The sequence below is a fragment of the Micropterus dolomieu genome, linkage group LG12 (assembly GCF_021292245.1).
Source record: "Micropterus dolomieu isolate WLL.071019.BEF.003 ecotype Adirondacks linkage group LG12, ASM2129224v1, whole genome shotgun sequence".
NCBI lineage: Eukaryota > Metazoa > Chordata > Actinopteri > Centrarchiformes > Centrarchidae > Micropterus > Micropterus dolomieu.
The window spans coordinates 35,616,856-35,629,840 of NC_060161.1; the positions used below are offsets into that span (position 1 = coordinate 35,616,856).

Here is a 12,985-nt window from a genome sequence, read left to right on the forward strand (position 1 = left end):
TTCCCAACTAGTCACTCTGCGTACCCTCTTCTTCCCAACTAGTCACTCTGCGTACCCTCTTCTTCCCCACTAGTCACTCTGCGTACCCTCTTCTTCCCAACTAGTCACTCTGCGTACCCTCTTCTTCCCCACTAGTCACTCTGCGTACCCTCTTCTTCCCCACTAGTCACTCTGCGTACCCTCTTCTTCCCCACTAGTCACTCTGCGTACCCTCTTCTTCCCCACTAGTCACTCTGCGTACCCTCTTCTTCCCAACTAGTTACTCTGCATACCCTCTTCTTCCCAACTAGTTACTCTGCATACCCTCTTCTTCCCAACTAGTCACTCTGCATATCCTCTTATGGCACAATAACGGTAATAACGTTACTTAAAGCAGTACCTCTCTCTGCCTGTTCTCCGGTTCTCCGTTAGCTTCTTGGCTAACAGCTGACTTTAACAACAGAAGGTCCGGTGCCGCTGAGCTGCAGCGCGGTCGTGCATTCACATCGGGGATGGTGCGTTTAGTAGCGCAGCGTTACTTGGATTAGTAACTAATAATATAACTGTTTTGGAAATAGTAATCCGATACATTACTCTTTACTGGGAAACGTAATATTGCAGTATTCCTGCCCAACACGTTAGGCACCACTGATGCGCGACAGCGACTGTGGAATTGGCAGCTGAACTTTTTTTTTTTTTAATTACAGTTCTGCATGATTCATGTGGGTCCGATTTTCAGGTCAGAAAATCCGGATTTTTGGATTAATCTGGAAAAAAAATCACATCCCTGGCTTTTGTTTGATAGGGAGCATTATCATGCCATTATATCATCGTATAAGTGGCAATAAATGGACTTAAAATGACAAAAACATCTTTTATAGCAATTAATTCTTGGACAATATTTTATCTAACACAAGTAGTTATCATGTCAGGACTAACTAAAACCTCACTCTCCATCCAGGAGCTGTGCTTGGTCAGACCAGGTCCAAACACAGCGTCCGAGACCGACAGAGGCCAGGAAGTAGAGTAGGAGCTGATTTACAGGCTCCGATCAGAATTAATTCTTTGTGAGTAACGTCACGTTGATCAGACTGCAAGTCTTTGTTCCTGAGAAGGTGTCAGATCTTTACTCCTGTGTTCTGAACAGCACGACCTGTGTGAAAGAAACGTGGTGGGTTAATCAGTGTGACCTCTGACCTGCAGCGTCCTCAGAGGAGAGCCGGTGGGATTCTCCATCTGATCAAACAACTCGTTCTCTCCAAAGGAAAAGACAGGAACCAGCTGAGCCCTGCACACAAACACGCAGTCAGTATACTGTTTGTAAGTCCACCTCTTGGAGCCCCGCCCCCATCATAAGCTCCACCCACCCGTGTTTGAGAGCCAGTTTGATGAAGCCCTTCCTGTTTCGGACCTGGAACGAAACGCACAGGCGTTCAGTCTCATGAAAATCAGTGACATGAACCTTTTCTCCCGACTTTCATATCTTCCAGCCAGCGAGCTGGTGGACTCTTTACTGAACCAGACGACGGCGTTTCCCTCAGGTACTAGCGCGCTAACGTTGGCTCAGGTAGATCGTAACTATTTGTAATCTCTAGGTGGGAACTAGTTAGTGAGCTTTGACCTGGGTTAATGTAGTGATGATGAGCAGTCAGTGAACGTTCCCAGGTCATAGTTTCCAACCGGACTGGGTGAAGACACTCCAAGACCTTTCACCTCTCGTGCAAGAGGCTTCTTTCTCAGTAACGCAGCTGATGTGTCCACACTGCCTCACAGAGGAATTTAACTACTTCTCTTTACTTCATCCTCTACTGAAGCAACACGGCTGCACTCTGACTGACCGTCTGGACTCTGTTAGAGACTTGCAACACAATCAGAGTCAGGAGACCTCAGTCGGATCTAATTCATTCAGTAAGGTGACGGAATAAAACCTACCTGCAGCGTTAAAGCTCCCGGTCGGGCGTCCAGAGACTCTGGAGCTCCGCCCACCGCGATGACAGCAACGTTACCTCCTTCAGGACGACTGACCAGGTACGACAGGCTGGCCTTAGAGCTGGACACCAGGCCTGGCAGAGAGACAGGTTAGAAAGACAGGCAGGTTAATAAAGACAGGCTGGCCTTAGAGCTGGACACCAGGCCTGGCAGAGAGACAGGTGGGGGACAGGCAGGTTAATAAAGACAGGCTGGCCTTAGAGCTGGACACCAGGCCTGGCAGACAGACAGGTGGGGGACAGACAGGTTAACAAAGACAGGCTGGCCTTAGAGCTGGACACCAGGCCTGGCAGAGAGACAGGTGGGGGAAACACAGGTTAATAAAGACAGGCTGGCCTTAGAGCTGGACACCAGGCCTGCCAGACAGACAGGTGGGGGACACACAGGTTAACAAAGACGGGCTGGCCTTAGAGCTGGACACCAGGCCTGGCAGAGAGACAGGTTAACAAAGACAGGCTGGCCTTAGAGCTGGACACCAGGCCTGGCAGAGAGACAGGTGGGGGACAGGCAGGTTAATAAAGACAGGCTGGCCTTAGAGCTGGACACCAGGCCTGGCAGACAGACAGGTGGGGGACAGACAGGTTAACAAAGACAGGCTGGCCTTAGAGCTGGACACCAGGCCTGGCAGAGAGACAGACAGGTTAATAAAGACAGGCTGGCCTTAGAGCTGGACACCAGGCCTGGCAGACAGACAGGTGGGGGACAGACAGGTTAATAAAGACAGGCTGGCCTTAGAGCTGGACACCAGGCCTGGCAGACAGACAGGTGGGGGACAGGCAGGTTAATAAAGACAGGCTGGCCTTAGAGCTGGACACCAGGCCTGGCAGACAGACAGGTGGGGGACAGACAGGTTAATAAAGACAGGCTGGCCTTAGAGCTGGACACCAGGCCTGGCAGACAGACAGGTTAACAAAGACAGGCTGGCCTTAGAGCTGGACACCAGGCCTGGCAGACAGACAGGTGGGGGACAGACAGGTTAATAAAGACAGGCTGGCCTTAGAGCTGGACACCAGGCCTGGCAGACAGACAGGTGGGGGACAGGCAGGTTAATAAAGACAGGCTGGCCTTAGAGCTGGACACCAGGCCTGGCAGACAGACAGGTGGGGGAAAGACAGGTAAACACTGGCAGTAAAGTGTGTCCACATTAGCAGAACATTTTGTTCAGTGGGGTCACAGTGCGTCCCTGACCAACCTCTGGAGGCTGGATCCCAGTCCGTCCCAATGATTACTATCATTATGAAGAGATCCAGGCTTCTGGACTGCAGACGATGCTCGGCTTCTTTTACAGAAATATCTCCTGCTGCTTGCTGACCTCCACCCTGACCTCTGCTGGGACCTCCAGCCCCATCAGGGCTGCTTCATGTTGGACCCCGAAACCCTGAAGCAGCGTGAAAGAATGGACTGTCACATGACCCTGTTGACCTCATCCCCCAGTCCAGAGAGACCTCACTCACAAAGTGATGATGAAACTGATCATCACCCCCCCTCCCCCAATGCCCACGCTGCGACAGCCAATCAGAGAGCAGCGTTCTGCCTCCTCCTGCCCTGACCTGTGACACAGTGTTTACTCAGAGCTGTACAAACAGCTGATTGAGAAACTCCCTGACAGCAGCAGGATCCAAAGCCTCCATCAGCCCTAAACCAGGGGTGCCAGCTCCCAGTCCACAAGGAACCTGTCCCGACCTACAGATGGTTCAAAGACGGCAACGAACTGAAGAAACGCTAAAAAGTCTGACTAAAGAACAGCCAGTAAGCACAGGTCACCCACGTCCTGTGAACCCAACACCAACAGCACATGATGGAAATACAAGGAGGCACTGCAAGGTCGAAGCAAGGTGGCTCTTATCAGCAGGCTGTGCTAATGCAGTCTTTCAGAAAACAGCATTTTGAAACTCACTGAATAAAAACATTTATTTATATATATTTGGTAGACTACAGGCTTATTTCTTCATTTAAATGTCACGTGATGATTTCTACTAAAGCAAGTCAGTTTATCATCCCTCACGAAGCTTTGCAGGCGGCTTCTTCCCCTGAGATTCGGCCCCAGACTAAGTGATTACGTATCCCTATCAGAGCAGGGTCGTTGCCGCGCTGCTGCTCGCCCTGTTGTGTTTCCATGCCATGTGCTCCCGGGCCCCATTACCCGGACTCAGCTGCGCGAGTGTCGCCTCCCACAGGAAAAACTCCAGAGCCCAGATGAGCCACGCAACACTGGAGGATTCTGGGAATTACACGTGTGGTGGAGAACCCGCTGGGAAAGGCAGCTCCACTGGCACTGTTAGCGTCCAAAGCAGAGAGCACCGACTCCTAAGCAACAAGGGAAACGCCACAGATGTGCTCTGTTGTTGACGGCATATCACCGAAAACACTAGAGAAAATGGCTTTCTCCTCGACACCCGCCCTGTCACAGGTCTCAGTCAATGAGCTTGTAGATAATTTCAGTTCTAAAATTACAAATGTTATTGATGCCGTTGCACCAGCCAAGGTGAAGGTGGTCTCTGGTAAGAAGATCTCCATGGAGAAATGCCACGATGGTTAGAACTCAAAAAAGAGAGTGTCGAAAAGCTGAACGCAGGTGGCGGAAAACAAACCTCCAGGTTCATTATGACATCTATAAAGAGAGACTTCGCATTTATAATTTAGAGCTGAGAAATGCAAGGCGGACCTTCTTCTCTGACATCATCACCAAAAACACTAATAATGCACGTGTCCTGTTTGCTGTCGACAAGCTAACCAACCCTCCTGTGTCTGTAGCCTCTGACCTTCTATCCACCAGGGCCTGCAATGAATCTGCCTCCTTCTTCACAGACAAAATTCAAACTATTAGACAAGCAATCAGTGCCTCCCTGCCTGTAACAGGATATGTCTTGTTCCTGTGTCCACTTAAAAAAAAAAAAAAAAATCATATAGCATGAGACAATTTCTCAGTGCTGCATTCGACACGGTCGACCACAACATATTACTAGACAGACTTGAAAACTGGGTTGGACTTACTGGCACAGTACTAAAATGGTTTGAATCCTACTTAAAGGACAGGGGCTACTTTGTGTCTATAGGTAATCACACATCTGAGCTGACAAAAATGACATGTGGAGTTCCCCAAGGCTCCATTCTGGGGCCTCTTTTGTTTAACATTTACATGCTTCCACTGGCTCAGATTATGAAAAACAACAAAATATGTTACCATAATTATGCAGATGACACACAGATTTACATAACCATTTCACCAGGGGACTATGATCCCATACAGGCGCGGAGTAACTGTATTGAGCAGGTCAACGATTGGATGTGCCAGAATTTTCTTCAGTTAAACAAGGATAAAACTGAAGTTATTGTTTTTGGAGGCAGGGAGGAACGATTGAAATAAGTGCTCGACTTCAATCTGTAATGTTAAGAACCACAAATCAAGCCAGAAATCTTGGTGTAGTCATGGACTCAGACCTGAATTTGAGGAGCCACATTAAGACAATTACAAAGTCAGCCTACTATCACCTGAAGAATATATCAAGGATTAAAGGACTTATGTCTCAGCAGGACCTGGAAAAACTTATCCATGCATTTATCTTCAGTCGACTCGACTACTGTAACAGCGTCCTTACAGGCTCCCTAAGAAATCCATCAGCTGCAGCTGATTCAGAACGCTGCTGCTCGAGTCCTCACTAAGACCAAAAAGGTGGATCACATCACTCCAGTTCTGAGGTCTTTACATTGGTTTCCTGTATGTTAAAGAATTGATTTCAAAATCCTGCTGTTAGTTTATAAAGCACTAAATGGTTTAGGGCCAAAATACATTTCTGATCTTCTACTTCGTTATGAACCATCCAGACCTCTCAGGTCGTCTGGGGCAGGTCTGCTCTCCGTTTTATTTTCTATTTCACCCTTTTAAAAAATATAATTTAATGTGTTTTTTTTATTGCCCTACGTTGCTTTTGTTTTATGTAAAGCAATCTGAATTGCCTTGTTGTTGAAATGTGCTGTACAAATAAACTCGCCTTGCCTTGTTATGATTGTTCTCTTGCCAAATGACAGATCAGAAGGATAAACATGCATGTAACTATCGTAACATGCATGAAGAACAACTGTCCACATGTGGTTGCAGAAGATTAATCAGTGGAGCAGCACATTGTTCTTGGAGGTGGAATTTCGAACCAATGTATGGTGTGATCTCTCCGTTTTTCCCCATTCACTGCAGTCTGCCACCGTGCCTTTGACCGTCACTAGCACACAACAAAAGCAGCAGACTACAGAGTAGCGTTTTTTTAACGGTCTAACTCGGACTAGATGTTATCTGGTTCTGCTGCTCAAAATCTGCTGTTTGAGAATCTGCACTTTTAGAACATCATATACAGAATTTGAGCTTTTAGAACATCTAACAAGGAATCTGCACATTAAAAACATCTAACAAGGAATCTGCACTTTAAAAACATCTAACAGAGAATCTGCACTTTAAAAACATCTAACAGAGAATCTGCACTTTAAAAACATCTAACAGAATCTTCACTTTAAGAACATCTAACAGAATCTTCACTTTAAGAACATCTAACAGAATCTTCACTTTTAGAACATCTAACAGAATCTTCACTTTTAGAACATCTAACAGAATCTTCACTTTAAGAACATCTAACAGAATCTTCACTTTAAGAACATCTAACAGAATCTTCACTTTTAGAACATCTAACAGAGAATGTGCACTTTTAGAAAGAGAACCTGCACTTTTAGAAAGAGAACCTGCGCTTTTAGAAAGAGAACCTGCACTTTTAGAAAGAGAACCTGCACTTTTAGAAAGAGAACCTGCACTTTTAGAAAGAGAATGTGCGCTTTTAGAAAGAGAACCTGCACTTTTAGAAAGAGAACCTGCACTTTTAGAAAGAGAACCTGCACTTTTAGAAAGAGAATGTGCGCTTTTAGAAAGAGAATGTGCGCTTTTAGAAAGAGAACCTGCACTTTTAGAAAGAGAATGTGCGCTTTTAGAAAGAGAACCTGCACTTTTAGAAAGAGAATGTGCGCTTTTAGAAAGAGAATGTGCGCTTTTAGAAAGAGAACCTGCACTTTTAGAAAGAGAATGTGCGCTTTTAGAAAGAGAACCTGCACTTTTAGAAAGAGAATGTGCGCTTTTAGAAAGAGAATGTGCGCTTTTAGAAAGAGAACCTGCACTTTTAGAAAGAGAATGTGCGCTTTTAGAAAGAGAACCTGCACTTTTAGAAAGAGAATGTGCGCTTTTAGAAAGAGAATGTGCGCTTTTAGAAAGAGAACCTGCACTTTTAGAAAGAGAATGTGCGCTTTTAGAAAGAGAACCTGCACTTTTAGAAAGAGAATGTGCGCTTTTAGAAAGAGAATGTGCGCTTTTAGAAAGAGAACCTGCACTTTTAGAAAGAGAATGTGCGCTTTTAGAAAGAGAACCTGCACTTTTAGAAAGAGAATGTGCGCTTTTAGAAAGAGAATGTGCGCTTTTAGAAAGAGAACCTGCACTTTTAGAAAGAGAATGTGCGCTTTTAGAAAGAGAACCTGCACTTTTAGAAAGAGAATGTGCGCTTTTAGAAAGAGAATGTGCGCTTTTAGAAAGAGAACCTGCACTTTTAGAAAGAGAATGTGCGCTTTTAGAAAGAGAACCTGCACTTTTAGAAAGAGAATGTGCGCTTTTAGAAAGAGAATGTGCACTTTTAGAAAGAGAATGTGCACTTTTAGAAAGAGAATCTGCACTTTTAGAAAGAGAATCTGCACTTTTAGAAAGAGAATCTGCACTTTTAGAAAGAGAATCTGCACTTTTAGAAAGAGAATCTGCACTTTTAGAAAGAGAATCTGCGCTTTGACACAGCTGCTTTCTGTACTTTCTATCATACAAACAGGAGGAAGTAGAGCATCGGGTTTTTTTTCAGGGAATAAATCCACATGTGGTGATCTGGTAAGTGTTGGGGCAGCGGGACGGTAATGCCCCAACACAGGTCCTAATATCTCTGCTAAACACACAGAGACAGCCGGACAGACAGGTGTGTACCTCCACACATGATGTACTCTCTGAAGAGCGGGACTCTGAACCAGAACGGCAGCATCAGCAGGTGAGGCTTCAGTCCAGGAAAGAGTCGGGAAAAACCCGTCGCCTCCGTGCAGAAGTTTCCAAAGCCCCCCGCTACCAGCACACCTGAGAGACAGACAGGTAGACAGACAGGTCAACACTGCTCCCAGCACACCTGAGAGACAGACAGGTAGACAGACAGGTCAACACTGCTACCAGCACACCTGAGAGACAGACAGGTAGACAGACAGGTCAACACTGCTACCAGCACACCTGAGAGACAGACAGGTAGACAGACAGGTCAACACTGCTCCCAGCACACCTGACAGACAGACAGGTAGACAGACAGGTCAACACTGCTACCAGCACACCTGACAGACAGACAGGTAGACAGACAGGTCAACACTGCTCCCAGCACACCTGACAGACAGACAGGTAGACAGACAGGTCAACACTGCTCCCAGCACACCTGAGAGACAGACAGGTAGACAGACAGGTCAACACTGCTCCCAGCACACCTGAGAGACAGACAGGTAGACAGACAGGTGTGTTTCTCACCATGGGGATGAAACCCGAAGATGTAGTTTTTCTTTGGATCCAGATCGACAGTTTTGACCAGCTGGAGACACAAATCAATAATCAGACTGAGCCTCAGGTATTGATCCTTTAGATCTATAAACCTGACCTCACCTTTAGAGGGAAGTAGTCCCTGAAGTAGTCCCAGACCCTCCAGGTCCTGACCCACTGCGACCTCCGACCGCCGCTGCTGGGCGTGTCCCAGTCCAACCACAGCCAACCGGCATACAGCAGGGCCCCCATCCACCAATCAGAGAGAGCCAGGAGGACAATGGCAGCAAGACAGCACTGAGCTGGGAGACAGACAGGTGAGCCGGCGGACAGACAGGTGAGCAGGCGGACAGACAGACAGACAGGTGAGTTACCCAGAGCCAGGAAGGAGAAGCCCTAGTGAACACAGACAGACAGGTGGACAGGTATACAGACGGACACACAGACAGACAGGTGGACAGGTATACAGACAGGTATACAGACAGACAGGTGAGTTACCCAGAGCCAGGAAGGAGAAGCCCTAGTGAACACAGACAGACAGGTGAGCAGACAGACAGGTGAGCAGGCGGACGGACAGACAGGTGAGCAGGCGGACGGACAGACAGGTGAGCAGGCGGACAGACAGACAGACCCCGTGAGTTACCCAGAGCCAGGAAGGAGAAGCCCTAGTGAACACAGACAGACAGGTGAGCAGACAGACAGGTGAGCAGGCGGACGGACAGACAGGTGAGCAGGCGGACGGACAGACAGGTGAGCAGGCGGACAGACAGACAGACAGGTGAGTTACCCAGAGCCAGGAAGGAGAAGCCCTAGTGAACACAGACAGACAGGTGGACAGGTATACAGACAGGTATACAGACAGACAGGTGAGTTACCCAGAGCCAGGAAGGAGAAGCCCTAGTGAACACAGACAGACAGGTGGACAGGTATACAGACGGACAGACAGACAGGTGAGTTACCCAGAGCCAGGAAGGAGAAGCCCTAGTGAACACAGACAGACAGGTGGACAGGTATACAGACAGGTATACAGACAGGTATACAGACAGACAGGTGAGTTACCCAGAGCCAGGAAGGAGAAGACCCACTGCAGCGTGGCGGCGGTCTGCAGTCTCCGCTGCAGCGGGACGTTCAGCGGGGCGAACTCGATCTTCATGCCGGCGGTCGCGCTCCTTGTCCCGGCTTGAAGCGCTGCGACTTCCCGGTGTCTCCGCCTGGGTGTCGGAGCTTCTCTCGCCTCCTGTTTGTTTGCGTCTCTTTACCCGTCCGACCTGTTTTTCTCTCTGTCTGTCTGTGAGCAGGATACAAAAAGAGTTCCTTGTTGCAGAAATTAAAAAGTCCTCTCCTCTCTCTGACTCAACCCCCAAACTTTACAAACGCCCCCGCCCTCTTCTTCTGCGCATGCGCACCGGACCCCTCCTTCCTGGGGTGGGATCCTCTAGGCCAATTACAGCTCATCAATCAGCACGACACTAGAGCATGGATCAGGCGCGTTCACGCTCAGGCGCACGAGGAGTTCGTGCTGCAATAAATAAAGTTTATTTAAATATAATGAGAGTAAAATGTGAGTTGAGATCATGACATGTTTCCATATATGCACACAGTACTGCCTGTGAGTGTGCTATATATATAATGTTTGAATTCTCAGTGTTACAGCAGCAGCAGCGGGGTGGGTTCAGGCAGCCTCAGCTGCTTCTGTCTATTCATGCAGACATACTGAATGATTCAGGGCTCAGTGGGGGCCACACAGGGCTCAGTGGGGGCCACACCATCACTTCCAGGACTCTTCTTTCAGCTGAAGATAGTTGTGAGTGACCCTCACTGTGTGTTTGTTGTCATGTTGCAGAGTAAATCTAGGGCCAGTCAGGGGCCTCCCTAAGGGCACTGCATGATGGGTAAGTACCTGTAACAGTTGTATTCACATTCTTCCAATAAGGCCTCAGTTTAGTGCGGCTCCAGAAAACAAGAGTGTGGTCGGCCTCCACGTTGGCACTTTTACTCTGCTATGAGGAGTCTAAACTATCCTTCGTTACAAACGTTTTATCAGAACGTCTACATGTACACGCGGAGGTCATCCAATCAGATGCTCCTCGATGTCCCCAGATCCAGGTTAAAAACTGAAGCCTTTTCAGTGCTCCTAATCTTTGGATACTCTACCTGTTGAAATAAGAACTGGCGCTCTCAGATCGTTGCTAAAGACCCGTCTCTGTTCACTGGCCTTCACACAGAGCTGCGTGTTGACGTTATTGACCTTTCCTGCTGTGTTTGTCGTGTCTGTCTGTTGTGTATTCTGAACCTGGAAGGCACTTTGGTCAACTAGTGTTTTTAAATGTGCTATATAAATAAACTTGAACTTGAAATGTGGCAACATTAATTGGCACATGAACAGGCTTTCCAGTGCTGTAACATTTATTATACTTTTAAAATCTACTGTAGCATGGCCTCTTTCATTGAGTAGTCCTGTAAGTATAAAGAAATATTGGTTTTCCAGCCCGGATTTCACCTTCAAGAAGCTCACACATGCCCCATGTTCTCTGTCCACAGTTTGAACTTTAGGTCAGTTACCTCAGGTTTGAGTTTCAGGTCATTTCCAACTCAGTAAATAACTGTGTAAATGTTGTTATTGGGTCTATGATCACAGCTCCTGTCTTTCTACACTACATCTTTCAATCAACCGAGATGAACCAGTGGGCCGGAGGTCTTTATTGTGCCGCGTAGAAATATTCAAATAGGTTTGGTAGTTTTGTAGGACTGCGGCCAAGTTAGCAAGAATAAATATACAACATCCAGTCAAGTTAGAAATATATGCAACATTAGACTATCAAAATAAAACTAGTGGTTAATGTTGTGAAACGGCGCCATTTGGTTGGTCAGAATCAGAATGCTTTATTGATCTCAGAGGGGAACTCTTTGTCACAGATACTCACTTGGCATAAAAGGAATAGAAAACATGATAGAATTTGGTAAATAGAGAAAGTGTAAAAATCTAAAATTAAATGATAAGACGTGTGGATATTTACAGTAGTATGCAGTATTAACAGAGGCGTAATGATAAATAGCAGAAATGAATAAATATTGAATAAATATTGTAATAATAATGAATATTAATGAGTGCTGGTTGTGATGAGTTGGAACGGATTAAAAATCTTTGACTGAATACCCAAAGTAATGAAACAGAGATTGTTGCACATGAGTATTACAACACAGAGTATTTCACCATATTTCAGTTATTGCACTGCAAGTTACTGAGTAAGAGTCCGTGTGTCAGACGCTCTAAGGGAGGAGTTAAAGAGTCTGATGGCCACGAGCAGGAATGACTTCCTGTGGCGCTCTGTGGTGCATTATGGGGGATGAGTCTGTCACTGAAAGTGCTCCTGTCTTCAAGGAGCGGGTGGGAGACATTGTCCAAGATGACATGTAGTTTGGACAGCATCCTCCTCTCTGACACCACCAACAGAGAGTCCAGCTCCACCCCAACAACGTCACTGGCCTTGGATCAGTTTGTTGAGTCTGTTGGCGTCCGCTACCCTCCACCATCATATTGGTGGTTAGGTTTAGGAAAAGATCATAGTTAGGGTTAAAATAAATATGTGAGTTACATAACTTATGTTGTATAACAAAATAAATCAATGATGACCTATGTCTAACTCTAACCCATCCATCCATCCCATCCAACCCTCTCTCCGACTTTTCCATCACTAACCTGTTAGTGTTTAACACTGATACTGAAGAAAAAAAGATTGGTACAATATTCACACTCCTGGATTCTAGACCTTGAGAAAATGAATCAGCAGGTGGAAACCTTTATCAGGACTCTATAAGAAGAGAATAACATCATCTGCAAAAAGCCAAACAATGTCTTTACATTCATATCTATTCCCTTTAGATTTTCATTCCAGCTCATAGCTTATATCTAATCTTGTCTTATTAGATAAATATCCATTCACCTTGATCCTGGCAGTCAGTTTCTGATATATACAGTAAGTTTTAATGCATTGAAATAGATTGCTGTTTTAACCCACATTTGTCGAAATGTTTAAAAAAACTCAGCTTCCTTCTCTTAGGATCCAGTTCATCCAGATGAACTGTAAAATAATATCAAAACAACCAACAGGGGACATTGTCTGTTTTCACTCGCTTTTATTTAGCAAAGGAGGAGGAGGAGAAGCTGCATCACAGCAGTAACAGAACAACATGCTAAAACACAGAGTGCAAGAAAACAAGAAGATAACAGCTGACTGCCGTTATGTTATTATGAAGCTGTCAGCTGCATCAGTAACAGAACAACATGCTAAAACACAGAGTGCAAGAAAACAAGAAGATAACAGCTGACTGCCGTTACGTTATTATGAAGCTGTCAGCTGCATCAGTAACAGAACAACATGCTAAAACACAGAGTGCAAGAAAACAAGAAGATAACAGCTGACTGCCGTTACGTTA

At 46.1% G+C, this 12,985-nt stretch overlaps 1 protein-coding gene across 7 annotated transcripts in view; it reads right to left on the reverse strand.

The window, feature by feature from the left end:
• Positions 1-9,914, reverse strand: part of mogat3a (monoacylglycerol O-acyltransferase 3a) — an 11,714-nt gene extending 1,800 nt beyond the window's left edge. For 4 of the 7 annotated variants that reach the window (XM_046064617.1, XM_046064618.1, XM_046064620.1 and 1 more), the window contains exons 1-7: positions 9,608-9,913; positions 8,672-8,850; positions 8,540-8,600; positions 7,964-8,107; positions 1,912-2,042; positions 1,347-1,390; positions 1,177-1,267 (exon numbers count right to left, since the gene is read on the reverse strand). In XM_046064617.1, the coding sequence (XP_045920573.1) occupies positions 1,177-1,267; positions 1,347-1,390; positions 1,912-2,042; positions 7,964-8,107; positions 8,540-8,600; positions 8,672-8,850; positions 9,608-9,701 (744 nt within the window). In that variant the 5' untranslated portion in view covers positions 9,702-9,913. Of the gene's footprint in view, positions 1-1,176; positions 1,268-1,346; positions 1,391-1,911; positions 2,043-7,963; positions 8,108-8,539; positions 8,601-8,671; positions 8,851-8,922; positions 8,937-9,191; positions 9,197-9,607 lie in introns of those variants that run through there. The other 3 variants (XM_046064621.1, XM_046064622.1, XM_046064623.1) reach the window with 3 other exon arrangements.
• Between the last annotated feature and the right edge of the window lie 3,071 nt (positions 9,915-12,985).